Source organism: Meles meles, chromosome 6, assembly GCF_922984935.1.
Source record: "Meles meles chromosome 6, mMelMel3.1 paternal haplotype, whole genome shotgun sequence".
Taxonomy (NCBI): Eukaryota; Metazoa; Chordata; class Mammalia; order Carnivora; family Mustelidae; genus Meles; species Meles meles.
This window is the reverse complement of record NC_060071.1, coordinates 35605638-35624534: the sequence shown is the minus strand read 5'-3', so window position 1 is coordinate 35624534 and position 18897 is coordinate 35605638. Positions and strand designations below refer to the sequence as shown.

The 18897-nt window shown below is 42.9% G+C and overlaps 1 protein-coding gene across 2 annotated transcripts in view; it reads right to left on the bottom strand.

Moving 5' to 3' along the window:
- The window catches only part of ADPGK (ADP dependent glucokinase), a 42144-nt gene extending 23615 nt beyond the window's left edge, over positions 1–18529 (bottom strand). For both annotated transcript variants that reach the window (XM_046009915.1, XM_046009916.1), the window contains exons 1-3: positions 18253–18529; positions 11639–11864; positions 8410–8472 (exon numbers count right to left, since the gene is read on the bottom strand). In XM_046009915.1, coding sequence (XP_045865871.1) covers positions 8410–8472; positions 11639–11864; positions 18253–18479 — 516 coding nt within the window. In that variant the 5' untranslated portion in view covers positions 18480–18529. The remainder of the gene's footprint in view (positions 1–8409; positions 8473–11638; positions 11865–18252) is intronic.
- Positions 18530–18897: the final 368 nt, after the last annotated feature.

Here is an 18897-nt window from a genome sequence, read left to right as displayed (position 1 = left end):
TGCTAGAACTTGTACAGGAATTCAGTAAAGTGTCAGGATATAAAATCAATGTACAGAAATCAGTTGCATTTCTTTACACCAACAACAAAACAGAAGAAAGAGAAATTAAGGAGTCAATCCCATTTACAGTTGCACCCAAAACCAGAAGATACCTAGGAATAAACCTAAGCAAAGAGGTAAACAATCTATACTCAGAAAACTATAAAGTACTCATGAAAGAAATTGAGGAAGACACAAAGAAATGGAAAAATGTTCCATGCTCATGGATTGGAAGAACAAATACTGTGAAAATGTCTATGCTACCTAAAGCAATCTACACATTTAATGCAATCCCTATCAAAATCCCATCCATTTTTTTTCAAAGAAATGGAACAAATAATCCTAAAATTTATATGGAATCAGAAAAGACCTCAAATAGCCAAAGGAATATTGAAAAAGAAAGCCAAAGTTGGTGGCATCACAATTCCAGACTTCCGGTTCTATTACAAAGCTGTCATCATCAAGACAGTATGGTACTGGCACAAAAACAGACACATAGATCAATGGAACAGAATAGAGAGCCCAGAAAAAGACCCTCAACTCTATGGTCAACTAATCTTTGACAAAGCGGGAAAGAATGTCCAATGGAAAAAAGCCTCTTCAACAAATGGTGTTGGGAAAATTGGACAGCCACATTCAGAAAAATGAAATTGGACCATTTCCTTACACCACACACACAAATAGATTCAAAATGGATGAACGACCTCAATGTGAGAAAGGAATCCATCAAAATCCTTGAGGAGAACACAGGCAGCAACCTCTTCGACCTCTGCCACAGCAACTTCTTCCTAGGAACATCGCCAAAGGCAAGGGAAGTAAGGGCGAAAATGAACTATTGGGATTTCATCAAGATCGAAAGCTTTTGCACAGCAAAGGAAACAGTTAACAAAACCAAAAGACAACTGACAGAACGGGAGAAAATATTTGCAAACGACATATCAGACAAAGGGCTAGTATCCAAAATCTATAAAGGGCTCAGCAAACAACACCGAAAGAACAAACAATCCAATCAAGAAATGGGCAGAGGACATGAACAGACATTTCTGCAAAGAAGACATCCAGATGGCCAACAGACACATGAAAAAATGTTCCACATCACTCGGCATCAGGGAAATACAAATCAAAACTACAATGAGATACAAGCTCACATCAGTCAGAATGACTAAAATTAACAAGTGAGGAAATGACAGATGCTGGCGAGGATGCGGAGAAAGGGGAACCCTCCTACACTGTTGGTGGGAATGCAAGCTGGTGCAACCACTCTGGAAAACAGCATGGAAGTGCCTCAAAAAGCTAAAAATAGAGCTACCCTATGACCCAGCAACTGCACTACTGGGAATATACCCTAAAGATACAAACGTAGTGATCCAAAGGGGCACGTGCACCCGAATATTTATAGCAACAATGTTCACAATAGCCAAACTATGGAAAGAACCTAGATGTACACCAACAGATGAATGGATAAAGAAGATGTGGTATATATATACAATGGAATACTATGCAGCCATCAAAAGAAATGAAATCTTGCCATTTGTGACGACATGGATGGAACTAGAGGGTATTATGCTTAACGAAATAAGTCAATCAGAGAAAGACAACTATCATATGATCTCCCTGATATGAGGAAGTAGAGATGCAACATAGGGGGTTTTGGGGGGTAGCAAAAGAATAAATGAAACAAGATGGGATCAGTAGGGAGACAAACCATGGGTGACTCTTAATCTCACAAAACAAACTGAGGGTTGCTGGGGGGAGGGGGGTTAGAAGGTGGGGGGGTATGGACACTGGGGAGGGTATGTGCTATGGTGAGTGCTGTGAGGTGTGTAACCCTGGCAATTCACAGACCTGTACCCCTGGGGCTAAAAATACATTATATATTTATAAAAAAATTAAAAAAAAAAAAATGTTAGGATACCTGGGTAGCTCAGCTGGTTAAGCCTCTGGCTTTGGCCCAGGTCCTGGGATTGAGATGAGTCCTACATCAGGCTTCCTGCTCAGGGGGGAGCCTACTTCTCCCTCTGCCTGCTGCTCCCCCTGCTTGTGCTCTTTCTCTCTCTCTCTCTCTCACAATAAATAGATTAATAAAATGTTAAAAAATGTTTTAAAAAAGTTTAAAAAAAAAGTGAATCATTAAAAAGAATAAAATGTCTTGGAATCAATTTAACCAAGGAGGTGATGAACCTGTACTCTGAAAACCATAAGACACTGATGAAAGGAATCAAAGAAGACACAAGTAAATGCAAAGATATACCATGCTCTCAGCCTGGAAAAATTAATATCGTTAGAATGTCCATACTACCCAAAGCAATCTACAGATTCAGTGTGATCCCTACTGAAGTACCAATAACATGTTTTCACAGAATTAAGAACAAATAATACTAAAATTTATATGGTATCAGAAAAGACCCTGAATAGCTAAAGCAATCTCAAGAAAGAATAACAAAGCTGGAGGCTCATACTCCCAGATTTCAGGCTACATTACACAATACTATAGTAATTGAAACAGTATGGTACTGGCATAAAAGACCAATGGAACAAAGTAGAAAGCCCAGAAATAAGCCCCTGCTTATATGCCAATCAATGACAAAGGAGGCAAGAATATACAACGGAGAAAAAACAGTTTCTTCAATAAATTAGTTAAGAGAACTGGACATCTACCTGCAAAAGAATGGAACTGGGCCACGTTCTTCCATCATATCCAAAAGGAAACTCAAAATGGGTTACATTTAGGTCTTCTAAATCTAAGTTCTGAAACCATAAAACTCCTAAAACAGTAAGTTCTTGGACATCGTCTCAGCAATATTTTTTTGATTTGTCTCCTCAGTCAAGGGCAACAAAAGCAGAAATAAACAAGTGGGACTACATGAATCTAAAGTTTTGAATCGGGGCACCTGGGTGGCTCAGTAGGTTAAAGCCTCTGCCTGTGGCTCAGGTCATGATCTCAGGGTCCTGGGATGGAGCCTCGCATAGGGCTCTCTGCCCCCGCCTCCCCGCCTACTTGTGATCTCTGTCTGTCAAATAAATAAACTAAAAAAAAAAAAAAAAAACCTTTAAAAAGTTTTGCATAGCAAACAAATCATCAACAGAATGAAAAGACAACACAATGAATGGGAGGTACCTACAAATGAAGTATCTGAATCAAGGATTAATAATGAAAATACGCGAGAAACTCATCTATCTTACACCAAAAAAAAATCTGACTTTTAAAAAAATGCGTAGAGGACTGGAAGAGACATTTTTCCAAAGAAGACATACAGATGCCCAACAGACACACTGAAAGATGCTCAACATCACTCATCACGAGGGACATGCAACACAAATCGAAACCACAGTGAGAGATAACCTCATGCTTTTCAGAATGGCCAGTATCAAAAAGATAAGAAACAGCAGATGTTGAGGATAAAGGAACCGCTGTGCACCATTGACAGGAATGTAACAGTCTGGTGCAACCACTCTGGCAAACAGTACAGAGATTCTTCAAAAAATTAAAAATACAAATACTGTATGATCTAGCACATCTACTCCTGGGTATTTACCCAAAGAAAATGAAAACACTAATTCTAAAAGATATAGTTATGGGATGCCTGGGTGGCTCGGATGGTTAAGTATCCAACTCTTGATTTCAGTTCAGGTCTTGATCTCAGGGTCATGAGTTCAAGTCCTGTGTTGGGTTCCATGCTAGGAATGGAGCCTACCTAAACAAACAAACAAACAAACAAACCTACCCCTATGTTCACTGCAGCATTATTTACTTTAGCCAAGATATGGAAGCAGCCTAAATATCCCGAACAGATGAATGGTTAAAGAAGATTTGGAATATATATATATATATATTGTGATATTACTCAACCATAAAAAAAAAAGAACGAAACCTTGCCATCTAAAACAACATGGATGGGCCTACAGGATATTCTGCTAAGTGAATTTGATTTTACTTCAATGTGGAATCTGAAAAACAAAACATAAGAACAAACAAAACGAAATTCCTAAACACACAGAACGAACTCATGGCTGCCAGAGGGAAAAGTGGTGGAGGGATGGGCAAACAAGGTAAAGGGAATAGGGTACAAACTTCCACTTAAAAATAAGTCATGGCGGGGGGGGGGCGCCTGGGTGGCTCAGTGGGTTAAAGCCTCTGCCTTCGGCTCAGGTCATGATCCCAGGATCCCGGGATCGAGCCCTGCATCGGGCTCTGCTCAGCAGGGAGCCTGCTTCCTCCTCTCTCTCTGCCTGCCTCTCTGCCTAGTTGTGATTTCTCTCTGTCAAATAAATAAAATAATAATAAAAAAAATAAGTCATGGGGGGGGCCTGGGTGGCTCAGTTGGCTAAGCAGCTGTCTTCAGCTCAGGTCATGATCCCAGGATCCTGGAATTGAGTCCCATATCAGGCTCCCTGCTCAACAGAGAGCCTGCTTCTCCCTCTCCCTGCCGCTCTGCCTACTTGTGCTATCTCTTTGTCAAATAAATAAATAAAATCTTAAAAAAAAAAAGTCACAGGGATGGGGAGCATAGGAAATATAGTAGAAAATATAATATCTTTGTATGGTGACATGATAATTATACTTATCATGGCATTTTGTAACATATGTAAATATCAAATTACTATGTTGTACACCTAAAAGTAATATTGTGTCAACTGTACTTCAAGAAAAGGATGATCTTCCCAGAAAAAAAAAGACAACATAAGTTACCAATATCAAGAACAAGAGATATCACTATAGATTCTATAGATCTTAAAAGGATAAGAGAATACTACAATTAATTTTATGCCAACAAATTCACCAAATTAGAGGATATGGACAAATTCCTTGAAACAAAATCTGAATTTCTCCATATCTACTAAAGAAATCACATTTGTTGTTAAAAACCTTTCCACATCAAAAACTCCAGGCCTAAAGGATTTCACTGGTGAATTCTACAAACAATTAAGGAAATATTTCTCAACTCTTTTTTTTTTTTTTGGTTAAAGATTTTTGTTTATTTATGACTGAGAGAGATAGCTAGAGAGGGAACACAAGCACAGAGGAGCTAGAGAGGAAGAAGCAGGCTCCCCACCGAGTAGGAAGCCTGCTATGGGGCTCGATCCCAGGATGCTGGAATCGTGACCTGAGCTAAAGGCAGACATTTAACAACTGAGCCATCCAGGCTCAGTTCCCAACTCATTCTATAAGTTCAGTAGTACCCCGATACCAAAACCAGGCAGACATACAAGGAAAGTACAGACCTCATAGAAATTGATGCCAGTTTTACTTTTTTTTTAGATTTTATTTATTTCTTTGAGAGAGGGAGAGCTCCACGAGGAGAGCTGTGAGCCCAACGCGGGCCTTGATCCCAGGACTCCAGAATCATGACCTGAGCCAAAGGCAGTTGCCTAACCAACTTAGCCACCCAGGTGCCTGATGCAAATTTTTAAAGCAAAATTTTGTAAACTGAATCCATCAATATGAAAAATGAAAATACATCTGAGCCAGGTGAGGTTTATCTTAAGGATGCAGGTCGGTTTAATACCTGGAAACAAATGTAATTACCACATATCAAACTGAAAAGCAAAAACCATTCAATCATCTCTGAAGATGCAAAAACAGTATTTGATGAAATACAAAATCTATTCCTAATTCTTGGCTAAACAACATAAATACATTCTAAAGGCCCTCTCTACCTGCACAGTTTCCATTCTACCATTCCACTAAATTTGCCTTTGCTATACTCACCAAGGTCTGCTTCTGAGACACAATACAGCATGGCCATTAAGACTGTGAACTCTGGGGATGCCTGGGTGGCTCAGTTGGTTAAGCCGCTGCCTTCGGCTAGGGGCATGATCCCAGGGTCCTGGGATCAAGTTCCTCATCGGCTCCTTGCTCAGCAGGGAACCTGCTTCTCTCGCTGCCTCTGCCTGCCTTTCTGCCTGCTTGTGTGTACTCTCTCTCTGTGGCAAATAAAATCTTAAAAAAAAAGGGGGGGGGGGGCATGAACTCTGGAGCTGTAATACCTGGGTTCAAATCCCAGCTCTTAAATCTTAAGATTTACCCCTTACTGGGTGTGCAAACTTGAATAGTTACAACTTCTTCATGCCTCATTTTTCCAATCTACAAAGTGAGGATAATAATAAGACTTCTCTTATAGGGCATCATAAAGTTAAATGAATTCATATATATACAAAGCACTAAAAACAGTGCCTGACATATAATAAGAACTACGTAAGCGTTAACTATTATTTTTATTATTACCTTTGGAAAATACCTAGCCCTTAACCTCTGGTTGATCTCAGATGATCACTTTGTTGAGAAGCATTTCAGCAGGTTAAACTAAATCCGAGAGATTAGTACAGAGTCGTTAAGGTCATGGAGAGCCAGAGTTTGAATCCTGGCTCAGTTAATTCCAGGCTGGGTGTCCTGGGGCTCATTACTTAACCTCTTTTCTCATGCTCAAAAGGGTCTTTTTTTTTTTTTTTTAAAGATTTTATTTATTTATTTGACAGACAGAGATCACAAGTAGGCAGAGAGGCAGGCAGAGAGAGAGGGAAGCAGGCTCCCCACTGAGCAGAGAGCCCGACGCGGGGCTCGATCCCAGGACCCTGAGATCATGACCTGAGCCGAAAGCAGAGGCTTAACCCACTGAGCCACCCAGGCGCCCCTCAAAAGGGTCTTAATACCTTACTTCTTCAGACTGTTATGAGGGCTGTATTGAAAATCCCTTTTCTCAATCTCCCACCGAAGCCAGACTTACTTTACCAGGATGTCTTCCAATTGGAATGGTCCTAGGCCTGGCTTTTCCAGAAACCAAGAGCAAATGCTGGCCTCTGAAGAGGTCGATACTGAAAGGTCAATCTTGTATTCACCCAGAACTTTTGGGGTGTTGTCCTCTCAGAGGCCAGAATTACTTCTCAGGGTCATGAGAATGCCTTTTGCGGACCAGGATTCTGATGGGAAGAACCTGGCTCTAACGAGCTTATAACTGGTCTTCTCTTCTATCAGCTGGTGGTATTTCTGAAAGTCAGTCCTAGAACTTCCAGTTTATTAGTACCTTAAAGACAGTAGTTGCAAAAGAAATCTGTATTTCCAATCTTAATGTTTTATAAGAACTTTAATTCTTATTAAAATGCCACTGCTCACACTTTAACATGCTCTCCACATCTATCTCGTGGTGTACAATGTGGCTCCAGATGCATTTTTCCTCTTCAAATAGCTGATTATCTGTATTTCTGGGTATCTCTGGGGTTTTGATTCTGTGCCCCTGACCTATATTTCTATTTTCAGGTCAGGTCCCACAAACTTGAGGACTACTCATGATTCCCCACTGTCATCAGTAGTCACATCTATTCTGCACTTCTCAAGTTTGTTTACTCTGGAATCATCTTTGTCAAATCTATCTTCTTTGTCCTCATGTATGGTCTAGAATCAAGTGATTCTACCTTATTTCATTTTTTTCTTTTTTTTTTGAGAGCACACACGCAAACACAAGTACACAGTGGGAGCAGGGCAGAGGGAGAGGGAAAGAATCTCAAGCAGGCTCCACACCCCGTATGGAGCCCAACATGGGGCTCCATCCCATGACCCTGATATCATGACCTGAGCAGAAGGCTAGAGTCAGACACTCAGCTGACTGAGCCAACCAGGCACCCCTCAAGTGATTCCATTTTTAGTAGGCTTTAGACACCTCTATTTCTCCCCTTCTGGCCGCTCAAATTCAAATCTTAATCATTTTACAATACTACAAGAGCAAAAACCTCCTTGCTGGCCTCCCCCTATTCAACTCATAGCAGAGAACCTTCCTACTCACATGTTATTTTGAATATAGCAATAATTTTTAATTCTGTTTAAACCAAATGGTTTAAGATCTGAAGACACCCTCCCCTACTGACCTCCATCTAAAGGCCTTCATTTCCCAACACTCTGGATCCAGGCTCATCAATACAGCCAACTATGTTTTTCTCTCATCAGTGTGTGCCCTAATCCTAGGTACTGATTCCACAGCCCAAATCCTCTCAACTGTCATGTGATATAATATTTAAGAATATGGGGGCTAGGGTTCTAGGTTAGAAAAGCTCCATTTCTGATTAGCTATGACCCTCTTTATGCCTCAAGCTTCATGTGGAAAGCAAGACAATTACAATCCCAACAACAGCACCAACTGGCCTCAGATGTGGGTCAGACTAACAGAGCTTTTCTATGCAAAGCACCGTCCTCACACAGTAAGCACTGAGGAAGCACTAGCTATTACTACTGTCCCACTAGTACCGTTCTGCCTCCTAACAAGAGACCTAGGGCCTGGCACATACTAGGTGGTCCATAAGATGAGTATTTATTCTTGCTCCCAAAATTATTCAAATACTAGTGAAAGGTACAGATTTTAATCTGGGAATTTGACCTACCTTTAAATCTGAGTTGGCTGCAAATTTCTGTCCAATTAAAGCTGCATTTCCTCCTACATAGTGCTGTAAGACAGTTTCAAAGTTATTAGACAGTATTTTAGCAACCCATGTTACCCAAGCTTAGTAATTTTTTTAATTTGTTATAGTCCTTTTTCCCCACCAAAATTTTGAGGCTACTTTACAACAATAACACACAGATGAGGTTTTAATAAAATTATTAACCTCCTAGGTTCACAGACAATGAATTATAAGCAAAGGCTAAAAAAACCAAATATGTTTACCATGAAAATTAGTATAACTGCCTTAACTGTAGATTAGATCTGGCCTTGAGCTTTCAGGAAGCTAGAAGAGATAAAGGAAACATGAAAAATGTGGACAGATCTTATCTTCTGTGCCACAGTCCTACTGAAATGAGTGTATGACTGTGTTACTCTCCTTCTAAAAATGATTCAATAGATACTGCAATGAACTAAACTCCACTTGTAAGTGAGGCACACAGGCCTTTCTTTACCTGCCCCCCACCCCGTGCCATCTTTTCTACCCGCCTCTCCTGTGCTTCCCTCCCACACTATGCCTACAGCTCTCTGAGCCTGTCTTCCTCGGTCTTTGTTCTTTTAACACACGCTATTCCTCTCTCCTGGATGCCCAGCCCTTCTCATGCACTGGGAAATCCCCACTTCCTTCTCAAGAATCACCTGCACGCACCTCTTCTGCCATGCCTGCTGTCCCTCTTTCCCCACTGCTACTTCAGCCTCCACAGTCGCCCTCCCAGACAGGATTAGAGATCCCTTGCTATCCCTATACTCGAACTCCACTAAAGCCCTTGTCCACTTGGGCTACTGTCATCTGGGTACATGACTAGCTCCCTCAAGGCAGGACTGGCTCTCTTCTTACTATAGTTAAGTGCTCAGTAAATGTTTGTTGCTAAATTTCAAGAAAGTTGTGTTAGAAAATATAAAGGCTTTCCTAGGAGCAAGTCTAAGGGTAATGGGTCCTAACATAGAACTATGTCTCCTAAACACCACTCCTTTCAGCTGCAGACCTGGTGCTGGAGAGGCAGATGACTCAAGGCTGGTATTCCATGTTGCTGACTAAGGATGGATCCACATGCTTTGGACACCTGACAAATAGGATAAGGCTGATGCTCCATTATGAAAACTGAGAAGCCTAATCAATATTCTTGCTCAGATGGAATGCCACTATCTCACCTGCTAGCCCTTGATCACATGCAGAGGCACAGACTAAACAATTCAATTCTAGATTCTAGACACCACTTTCATCCTAAGCTTCCTGTTAACCAATCTCCAGATTCAGGTAAACAATAACTGCTTCCTGTAGGTAAATTTAAAGCTTTCTGTGAGATACAGGCTAAAATTTGGTCTTTTACATTTTAGCATGAATTTTTATTTGACTATTATGGCCAGATGAGTTTACTAAAAATCTTGGGGAAAATATTAAGATTTTATGAAGAGGATTTTAGATTTTTCATGTAATAGTTATTAACTGCTGTTTTATCAATCTGCTTATAGTTTAAGGGAGTTTGAAAAGATATCAAATGAAGTGTTGCCCTCACGGAAGGTCAGGAGAGCATTTTAGATCTCATACTTTTAAGAAATAACTTGGATAATCAAAAAGTTATCTTTATAGAAAAAACTTTTATTTGGCATCATGAAACAAAAGGCAGGATCAAGGCAGAAGAGAACAGAAATTGAATTAGTGGTTCAAATACAATGATAATAAAGACTTTCAGCAGCAGACTTGTCATCATGTTAGAACTACTGAGATACTTTCATAAAAGATCAGAATCTCACTAGTGAGCTCAGCTATAAAAATGATTGCAGCCGACATTTTAAGAGCTTGCTGTCTGCTTTACAAACTCGGCTGGGTAACGCCCATGCCCACTTTAATGTTCAAATGGGAGGCTTCAAAAGCAAAAAGAACTTTAAAACCTTGAAAGTTCTCAAAATAAAAGTGGTCATAAAGAATGGCCCATGAAAAGTACCAATGAAAAATGGCATTAAGGAGCTCCCCTAGTGAGAAGCACATCTAGACTGATGTGACTAGCCAAGGCAAGATTTTAGGTGAGTAGGAAGAACCGGGGGCGGGGGGTGGGGGGTAGACAGACGCTGAAATAAACAATCAAAATTCAGTCTCAAGAGGTGTGAGGGCACGTGTAGCTGCAGGTATGCTGGGGTTAAGGGCCTGGGATCTCCAGGCCCAGCACTGCCTCTTACTCCATGTGAACCTTAAGAAAGTATCAGAACCATGTGGGCCCTAAGGCTGTATTTATAATCACTGTGTGGGCTTGGGGACCCCTAGGTCTGACAGGTCCTATCCTGTAGACCAGGGGTTCTCAAAACAAGGTCCTCAGAACAAGAGCATCAGTGCACCCAGGAAACTTCCCAGTAGGGAAGTAAGTTCTTGAGTCCCATCCTACATCTACTGAATCAGAAACTCTGGGAGTAAGGCCCAGGAATCTGTTTCATTAACTGCCCCCCACAAGTGATTCTGTGTTTTAGGTCTGAGAACGACTGATCTAGACCAGTGCTTCTCAACCAATGTGATTTTGCTTCCCTCCTCTCCCCAGCCTGGAAACAACTGAGCATGACTTTTTAACTGTCACAGCTAGGGAAGGAAGAGAGTGCTATTATCTGTCATCTAGTGGGTAGATGGGAGAGATGCTGCTGAACATCTCACCTATGCAGGACAGCACCTACCACAAAGAATGATCCAACCCAAAGCATGGGTATTGCTGAGGTAAGCAACCTGGCTCTGGGCCACCAGAGCAGAGGTGAGGATCCAGGACTCCCTTGCCCATGTACAAGCTCCAACTAGCGCTCTGTGTGTTTGGCCTTATTCTCCTGCTCAGGAAGGACTCAGCCATATTATGATTATTCCACATTATCAGCCACAAACAAGAGTGGGCATCTTTACTACCTTCAACTTGGGTAATATGAAAAAAGAGCAATTTGATAGATGAACTAGGACCAAAATTTTGGTAACTATGCTTCCTAAATGTTGGCTGAATTGAATTGACTAAAAACACTGGAGTTAATGAAAAGTTCAGATACACAGTTTGACAGAAAGGGAAAATACTACGGAACTGGATTCCTAACAATCACCCTCCAGAGAGACTGAGGAAAAGTTGCTTGGTTGTTTCTAAGAACCTTATACAAAAAGCTATCTTTCCCCACCTTATCTTAATTTACTGCTGGTGAACCAAACAGACCTGGGATCCTGGGAGCTCTGATGCAATCTGGGCAATGTCATGGAAAGCTTCCTTATCACTGAAGAAGCGCTCAGCGGCGGCTCCCTTCCCCATGAAGTGAACAAAAGCTTCTTCCAGATCATTCCTTGAATGCAGAATGGTGTGATCTTTTCCATTCCCAGGACTCCGGCCAAGTGCCTGCAAGAGCTTCACCCCTGAGAGCACTACATCCACACATGCATTGACTCTGGAAGGAAGGAGGAAAGAGGCAGTGTGAAAGAAAAGAGAAGCAGCACCATGGAAGCTACTTTGCATTTAACAACAGAGAAATGTTTCCAGGAACTGTATCCAAACAGAAAACCCAAGGAAGTGGATAGAAAGCTGGACAGGGAAATAAATAGCCTACGGCAGGAGGAAGATTCCTTTATCTGGACAATCGTCTTAGGATTGGAACACAGGAATCTTTCCAACAGGATGGCAAACTTTTTTTTTCTTTAAAGATTTTATTTATTTGTGAGAAAGAGAGAGACACTAAGCAAGGAGGCCAACGTAGGACTCGATTCCAGGACTCTGGGATGATGACCTGAGCTAAAGGCAGACACTTAACCGAGACACCCAGGAATCCCCAGTGTGGCAAACTTTTACGCTAGCTACAAAGAGAAAACAGGTGCTCAGCATTTGAGAACAAAGTTATCATAATACAAACAGAGCATTTCTGAGAAAATGTTGGCAGAGACATACTTTCTGGATTCCTACTGGCTTTGTGACTTGGGCAAGTCACTTTAATTTCTCAACTTCCTCATTTATGGTGTAATGTGGGTGTTAGATTCATATAGCTGTATTGAAGATTAAGTTAATATATGCTTAGGAACACTGCTTGGTGCAAAGTAAGCAAAATGTGTTTTGATCAAAGGCCAAATATCAGATACCTTCCCTTCAAAGACACATTAGGATGGTGGTAAGACTCACTAAATACTTAATGTCTAAATACTCCTAGCTGAAATTCTTCAATAGTTAAGTGGTGCCTTAAAGACTGAGGCACATCTGAAGCCTGGTAACAATTCATCACTTGGCAGGTGTTCACTGGACGAATCCAAAACCTTTAAAGGGCCTGCGAGAAGCCAGTGCTGCACTACCAAGTTGTCTCTATGGAAACAAATTATAAGGCAGTACGGTTGTCTGGCATGGCCTGTCTATAAAAATATAAACCAGAAAAGTTCTGGTTTATGTTTTTAGTGTTACTTTGCTAAAAGTCATCCCTTAGAAGAGAACGATCAAATAATTTGGGTACCTAGAAAAGGACTTCCTGTCCCCCACTCCACAGTCACCTTGATTCCTGCCTCTGCCTACTGGGGATGTCATTTTTGCCAGGGGGCTAGATGACCACACAGGCAGCTGGAAGCTCCTGAGAAGGCCAAAGCTCACAGCAGGCCAACAAACAGCTTCTGGTGATAAGGATGGATGGGCTTCCAAGGGTAATTCTGAGCAGCTTCGAAAGCAGAAACTATATTCATCCATAAGAAAGGCCCAAACGATTGGATTCTAGTGTAGACTAAAGCTATGTTTCCCATCTAGTCTCTTAACAAAAACAAACTCTTGATCTAGAAATTAACACATGAATTCATTAATGGTGGTAGACTCTAAGAGGAATGAGATTGGGTAAGGGCGAGGAATTTTATTTTTCGCTAGATGTATTTCTGATTTTTATAAGCATGCATTACTTTTATAATTAAAAAACAATTATCATATGATCTCACTGATTTGAGGAATTTGAGAAACAAGACAGAGGATCATAGGGGAAGGGAGGGAAAAATGAAACAAGATGAAACCAGAGAGGGAGACAAACCATAAGAGACTCTTAATCTCAGGAAACAAACTGAGGGCTGCTGGGGGTTTGGGGGTGGGAGGGATGTGGCGGCTGGGTGAGGGACACTGGGGAGGATATGTGCTATGGTGAGTGCTATGAATTGTGTAAGACTGATAAATCACAGACCTGTACCTCTGAAACAAATAATACATGTTAATTAAAAATATGTAATTTTTAAAAGGTTCATATGGAGGCTAGTCATCAGTGACATCACTCAAGCAAGGTTTACAAGGGCAAGAAAGAGACACATCTCTCTTAATGACACAAACTCACTGCACCCACAAAAGGATTCTTTAATTTTTCCCCTGTGGATCCCATGCTTGTAAAAAGATTTCTGCCCACCAAACAGAATTTAAATACTCAAATTTTCTTATTCTTTTTTAAAACACTTTTTAAACTTTTTTAAAAAAGATTTTATTTATTTGACAGAGAGAGAGAGAGATCACAAGTAGGCAGAGAGGCAGGGGGAAGCAGGCTCCCCGCTGAGCAGAGAGCCTGATGCAGGGCTCGAACCCAAGACCCTGAGATCATGACCCAAGCCGAAGGCAGTGGCTTAACCCACTGAGCCACCCGGGTGCCCCTTCTTATTCTTTTAAAACAAAGATACATACTCGGTCAATTGGAAAGGCATAATCTAAGAGTTACTATGCTTTTCTGTGCATAAAACACATTGACATTCATATGGCAGGTGCTTAATGATAAGTTTAAAATACGTTCCTTTCACAGCCCTACTGATCATAAACCAAGCATACCTTATAAACTGGTCTCAATTCCATGCCATATAGGAAAACCCATATAGGGTGTTCTTCGTTCTTTACTTCTACTGGATGTAACATTAGATGTTTAAAGGTTAGACTTTAAAAGCAATATTTATTTATTTGGCAGAGAAAGAGAGCACGCATAGCACAAGCAGGAAGGCCCGCTTACCCTGCTTACCCTCCTGAATAAGGCCTACCCTTACTCAGAAGGGTAAGGAGCCAGATGTGGGGCTTGATCCCAGGACTCCTGGAATCATGACGGGAGCCGAAGGCAGATGCCTAAGGGACTAAGTCACGCAGGAGCCCCAAGGGTGGACTCTTAAATAGGAGTGCTTTCCCTGGCTCTCAGATGCAAGTAGGTTCCTGAGTTTCAGATAGTACAAATTTTGATAGTGAGAGACACTATTTCTACCCAACAGCCCATATAGAAAATGTTTTCCAATGGATTTGGGTCCTGAGTCTGGAAAGCAAAAGTTCAGACACTGAGGGATGCCCACATCTGAAAACAGCAGCTTGCACAAACACATCACCTTCATTCCCAGTGATACGCTAAGACCTTGAACAGGGTCTGGTTCTTTAAAGATGAGAATGGAGGAAGTCTACAAAAGTTACAAAACAAGGGGTGTCTGGGGGGCTCAGTCGGTTAAGTGTCTGCCTTCAGATCAGGTCATGATCCCAGAGTCCTGGGATCGAGCCCCGCATCGGGCTCCCTGCTCGTCAGGAAACCTTCTCCCTCTCCCTCTACTTGTGTTCCCTCTCTCACTGTGTCTCTCTGTGTCAAATAAATAAAATCTTAAAAAAAAAAAAAAAAAAAAAAAGGTTACAAAACAACCCCCCCCCTTAACACAAAGGAACAATGTTCAACATATTTTGCAACACAAGACAAAACCCAGCAGAACCAATTTTGAGTTAAAAATATGTACCTACCATAGGAATATTTTCTACCGCCCCCCCACTTCATCATGTCATGAATACTAAGGGAAAAAAACACTTAGAAAGGAAAAAATTTTATTCAGTAGCTTCTCATAATAAAAAGAGCACTGAACATCTACATACCAGATACCAAACTAATATGTTTTCTAGTTATACTTTAATCAGAGCAAGAATCTCCCTCTGCTCTTCCCTTAATTCAACAGCATCCAAGAATGTAATAAGCACATCACTTATGGTGCTTTATTCTCAGGGGAATTAAAGGGAGGAAGGGAGCAAAAGAACCAGAAGAGAAAATTATGCTCATGTGACTTTAGGCAGAATTTCACAGTTGAGTAAGAAATGCGTTAAGATTATAGTGTGAGTTTGGAGAAAACAAAACCAGATGAAAGAACTGGAAAACAAAGCAAGACAACAGATGCTGAATGCCCAAACAAGAGGAAAGGCTAGAAGGTTAGGGGAGCCTGGGCTTCCAGGCCTACTGCCAGAGACTCTTGGGGGGTGAGAGAAGGGGGCTCAGTGCTCCCTCTAGACCGCAAGTTCTTTAGAGGCAAGAATGGTTGTTTTCATTACCTCCCTGCTGCTTCATTATCTGCAAGTTGTTTCTTTAGGTTCTTCCTAGCTTTTTAACACTATCCCTGAGATACTGCAATAGGTAATCATAATCACTGGAAGATGCAGAACTGCAGAGAAGAAAAACTCAAAGGGGAAGGGCAGTGGTCCCTGGGCTGAAGTCTGGATGGCGCTCTGGACAGAGAAAGCAGCCTGGTATTTAGGAAGCACTGAAAGCAAGACAGGCATTTTCAAATAGACCACACCAATTGCAAAACGAGGTAAGACAGGGAAGTAGTCACAGTGCTTTCAGCTGAGAAGAACTGAAGCTGGGGTTGACTACCATTCCAAAGGCCACAAATGGAAGAGCCTAAATTCTGATACTGAAGCCCTCACAGGGAGCCTGCACAAGCAAAGATGCAGATGAAGGGATTAACTGTGTCTGGATAGAGTAAGAATGTTGATCTAGTTAGTGTTCATTCCCCGTACCTCGCTTCATTCTGACTTTTGAAACCTATCTTACTCCACTCCTCTGTTGATCCATTAGTAGATCTAACTAGATGGAGGATTAGTAATCCGTTGGGACACAAAGGCAGCCTTTTTTTTTTTTTTAAACCGTGAGTCCCGAAAGCACTTTCCAAAATTGTCATTGACAGCACTGTGTACCCCTGTCCCCCATCAATTCATATGTTGAAGCCCTAACCACAAATGTGAATGTTTTTGGAGATAGAGCCTATTTAAAGAGGTAACTAAGGTTAAATGAGGCCGTAATCCCAGAGGACTAATCTCCACATAACAAGAAGAGACACCAGGAATGCGCATGCACAGAGGAAAGTCCATACAGGTAAGTGGTGGGAAGAAGGCCATCTGCTAGTCAGGATCTCATTCTGAGACTACCAACCTCTAGAATCACAAGACAATTCCTGTTGTTTAAGTCACCCAGTCTGTGGTATTCTGTCATGTCAGGCTGAACACTAATAATGAATATATCTGTTTTCAACAAATGAGGTGGGGACCTTGTCTTCACCCATTTTTGCATCCTCAGAGCCTAGCACAAACCTGACACATACCATATAGTTGCTGATATTTGCTGAATATCCATAAAGCCAGGGAGGACACTTAAGAAACTGATAAGGAGGAACACCTGGATGGCTCAGTTCATTAAGCATCCGACTCCTGATTTCAGCTCAGGTCATGACCTCAGGGTCATGAGATGGAGCCCCATGCTGGGCTCTGCACTCAGCACCGAGTCGGCTTGAGATTCTCTATCTCTATTCGACCCCCCCCCACTTGCACCTGTGCATTTTCTCTCAAAATAAAATCTTTAAAACCAACCACCAAACAAAAAAACCCAATAGAAACTCATAAGGAAGTAGGTGAAAGGGCCTGAACTTGAGAGAAGAAAGGAAATATTATCTGAAGAAACTATATGTTGGTTAAAAAAAAAGAGTACTATGGGGTACCTGGTTAGCTCAGTATATGAAGCATGCAACTCTTGATCGCAGGGTTAAGTATGAGCCCCACAATGAGTGTAGAGGTGACTCAAAATAAATATTAAAAAAAATACTAACATTTGTGTGCTCTTTACAGAAGACACCATGCAAGATTACACAATTATTTCGTTTAATCTTCAGGATAACTTTGCTCTACCTTATCCTTGCCTCAAGCACTCACAAAAACTAGCAGAGTACTTCATAGAAGGTCTGCTTTTGTATTATGCTTCTGAGGTGATGGCAAGATATTTAAATCGAAATGAGACAGGGTTTAAAGTTAGTGTGAAGGGAACAATGAGGAATACAAAGAAAGGAGGCCCTGTGAGTTGGGAGAACAGTAAATATGCAATGTCACTGAAGTCAAGGGAAGAAAAGTTTCAAGGAGAAAGGCATGTTCCGCGCGTGGAAGACTGCACGGGGTTGACAACGAAGACTAAAAAAGGGCAGCTGGATTGGAAAATCAACAAATCACCAGTGAGCTTTGAGAGAGCAGTTTCAATAGCGGCGGTCTCCCAGACTACGGTATTAAGGAAGGAGAAACAAGGGAGATAAAGTCGGTAGCTAAAGGTAGTGAACCACACCACTCACTCAAGACGTTCAGAAGAGGGCGAGTGTCTTCAAAGTGCTAAGACCTAAGTGTCTTTGCCGCAAAAAGGCAGTCGCCAAAAGAGCTGAAACAGAATTGAAGGAGACTGGCACAGGAGGGTGTCAGGCTGCGCGGGATTTGCAGAGGCTATTAGGTCCTACCGAGATGACAGGGGCGCAGAGACCAGGCAAGAGGAAAAAGCAGTCTGTTGAGTCCCTGCAGCAGTGACGAACAGGGCTGGTCCCAGACATCGGACGCTTCTCGCCAAGGAGGCAGCGTGGACACCAGCGCCGAGAAGCCTTCCGGGGAACGTCTGGGAAGCCCTATTTCCGCGCGGTTCTACCTCCCAGTTCCCCAGCCGCCCGAACTCCTCCAAGGCGGCCCTAGGAGGCCCGAAGCACCCGCACTTCCTGGAAAGACCCAGAGACGCAGGCCCCGCAGGCACTCACCCCACGGCCACGCGGCGCCAGCGCCGGGCCGGCCGTACGATGAGCGCGTCCCAGGCGGCCGCCAAGCGGCCCTCAGGGGAGCCGGGTCCCGGGGGCGCGGGCGCCAGCTGCAGCGAGCTCCACAGAGAGCGAAGCGCCGAGCCGGGCAGCTGCGGCTCCAGCAGGAGGACACAGCCCACCGCCAGCGCCAGGAAGCCGGCATACGCAGAGCCGCGCCACAGCGCCATGGGGACCGAGGCGCCGCAGCCGCCGGCCCGCGCCTCTTCCGTCTCGGCGTGCGCCGCCGTAGACATGCGCCACGTCACGCAGGCGCGCCACGGCCCCCGAGGGGCGGGCTGGGGGCGGGGCTCTGCGCCGTACCCCAGGTGCCCCGGGCTGGCGCTGGGGGGCGCGGTTGCACGGCCCAGAGGCGGGAACGCGGAACCGGGCTCGGGCGCTTTCCCGGGGCTCCAGCCGGACCCCACCAGAGGGGCGAGGGTGCGTTTGTCCGGAGGGACACCAGTCACAGTCCCCCACTTTTAATTCGAGTGTGTCCATCCTCCATCGCTGGCTTAACTCTTCCTTTTTCTCTCTGGGGCAATTAGCTCAGACGGCACCCGCGCTGCAGGGAACCCCAAGGGCAGGCGAGGAGGGAGGGATTCCACT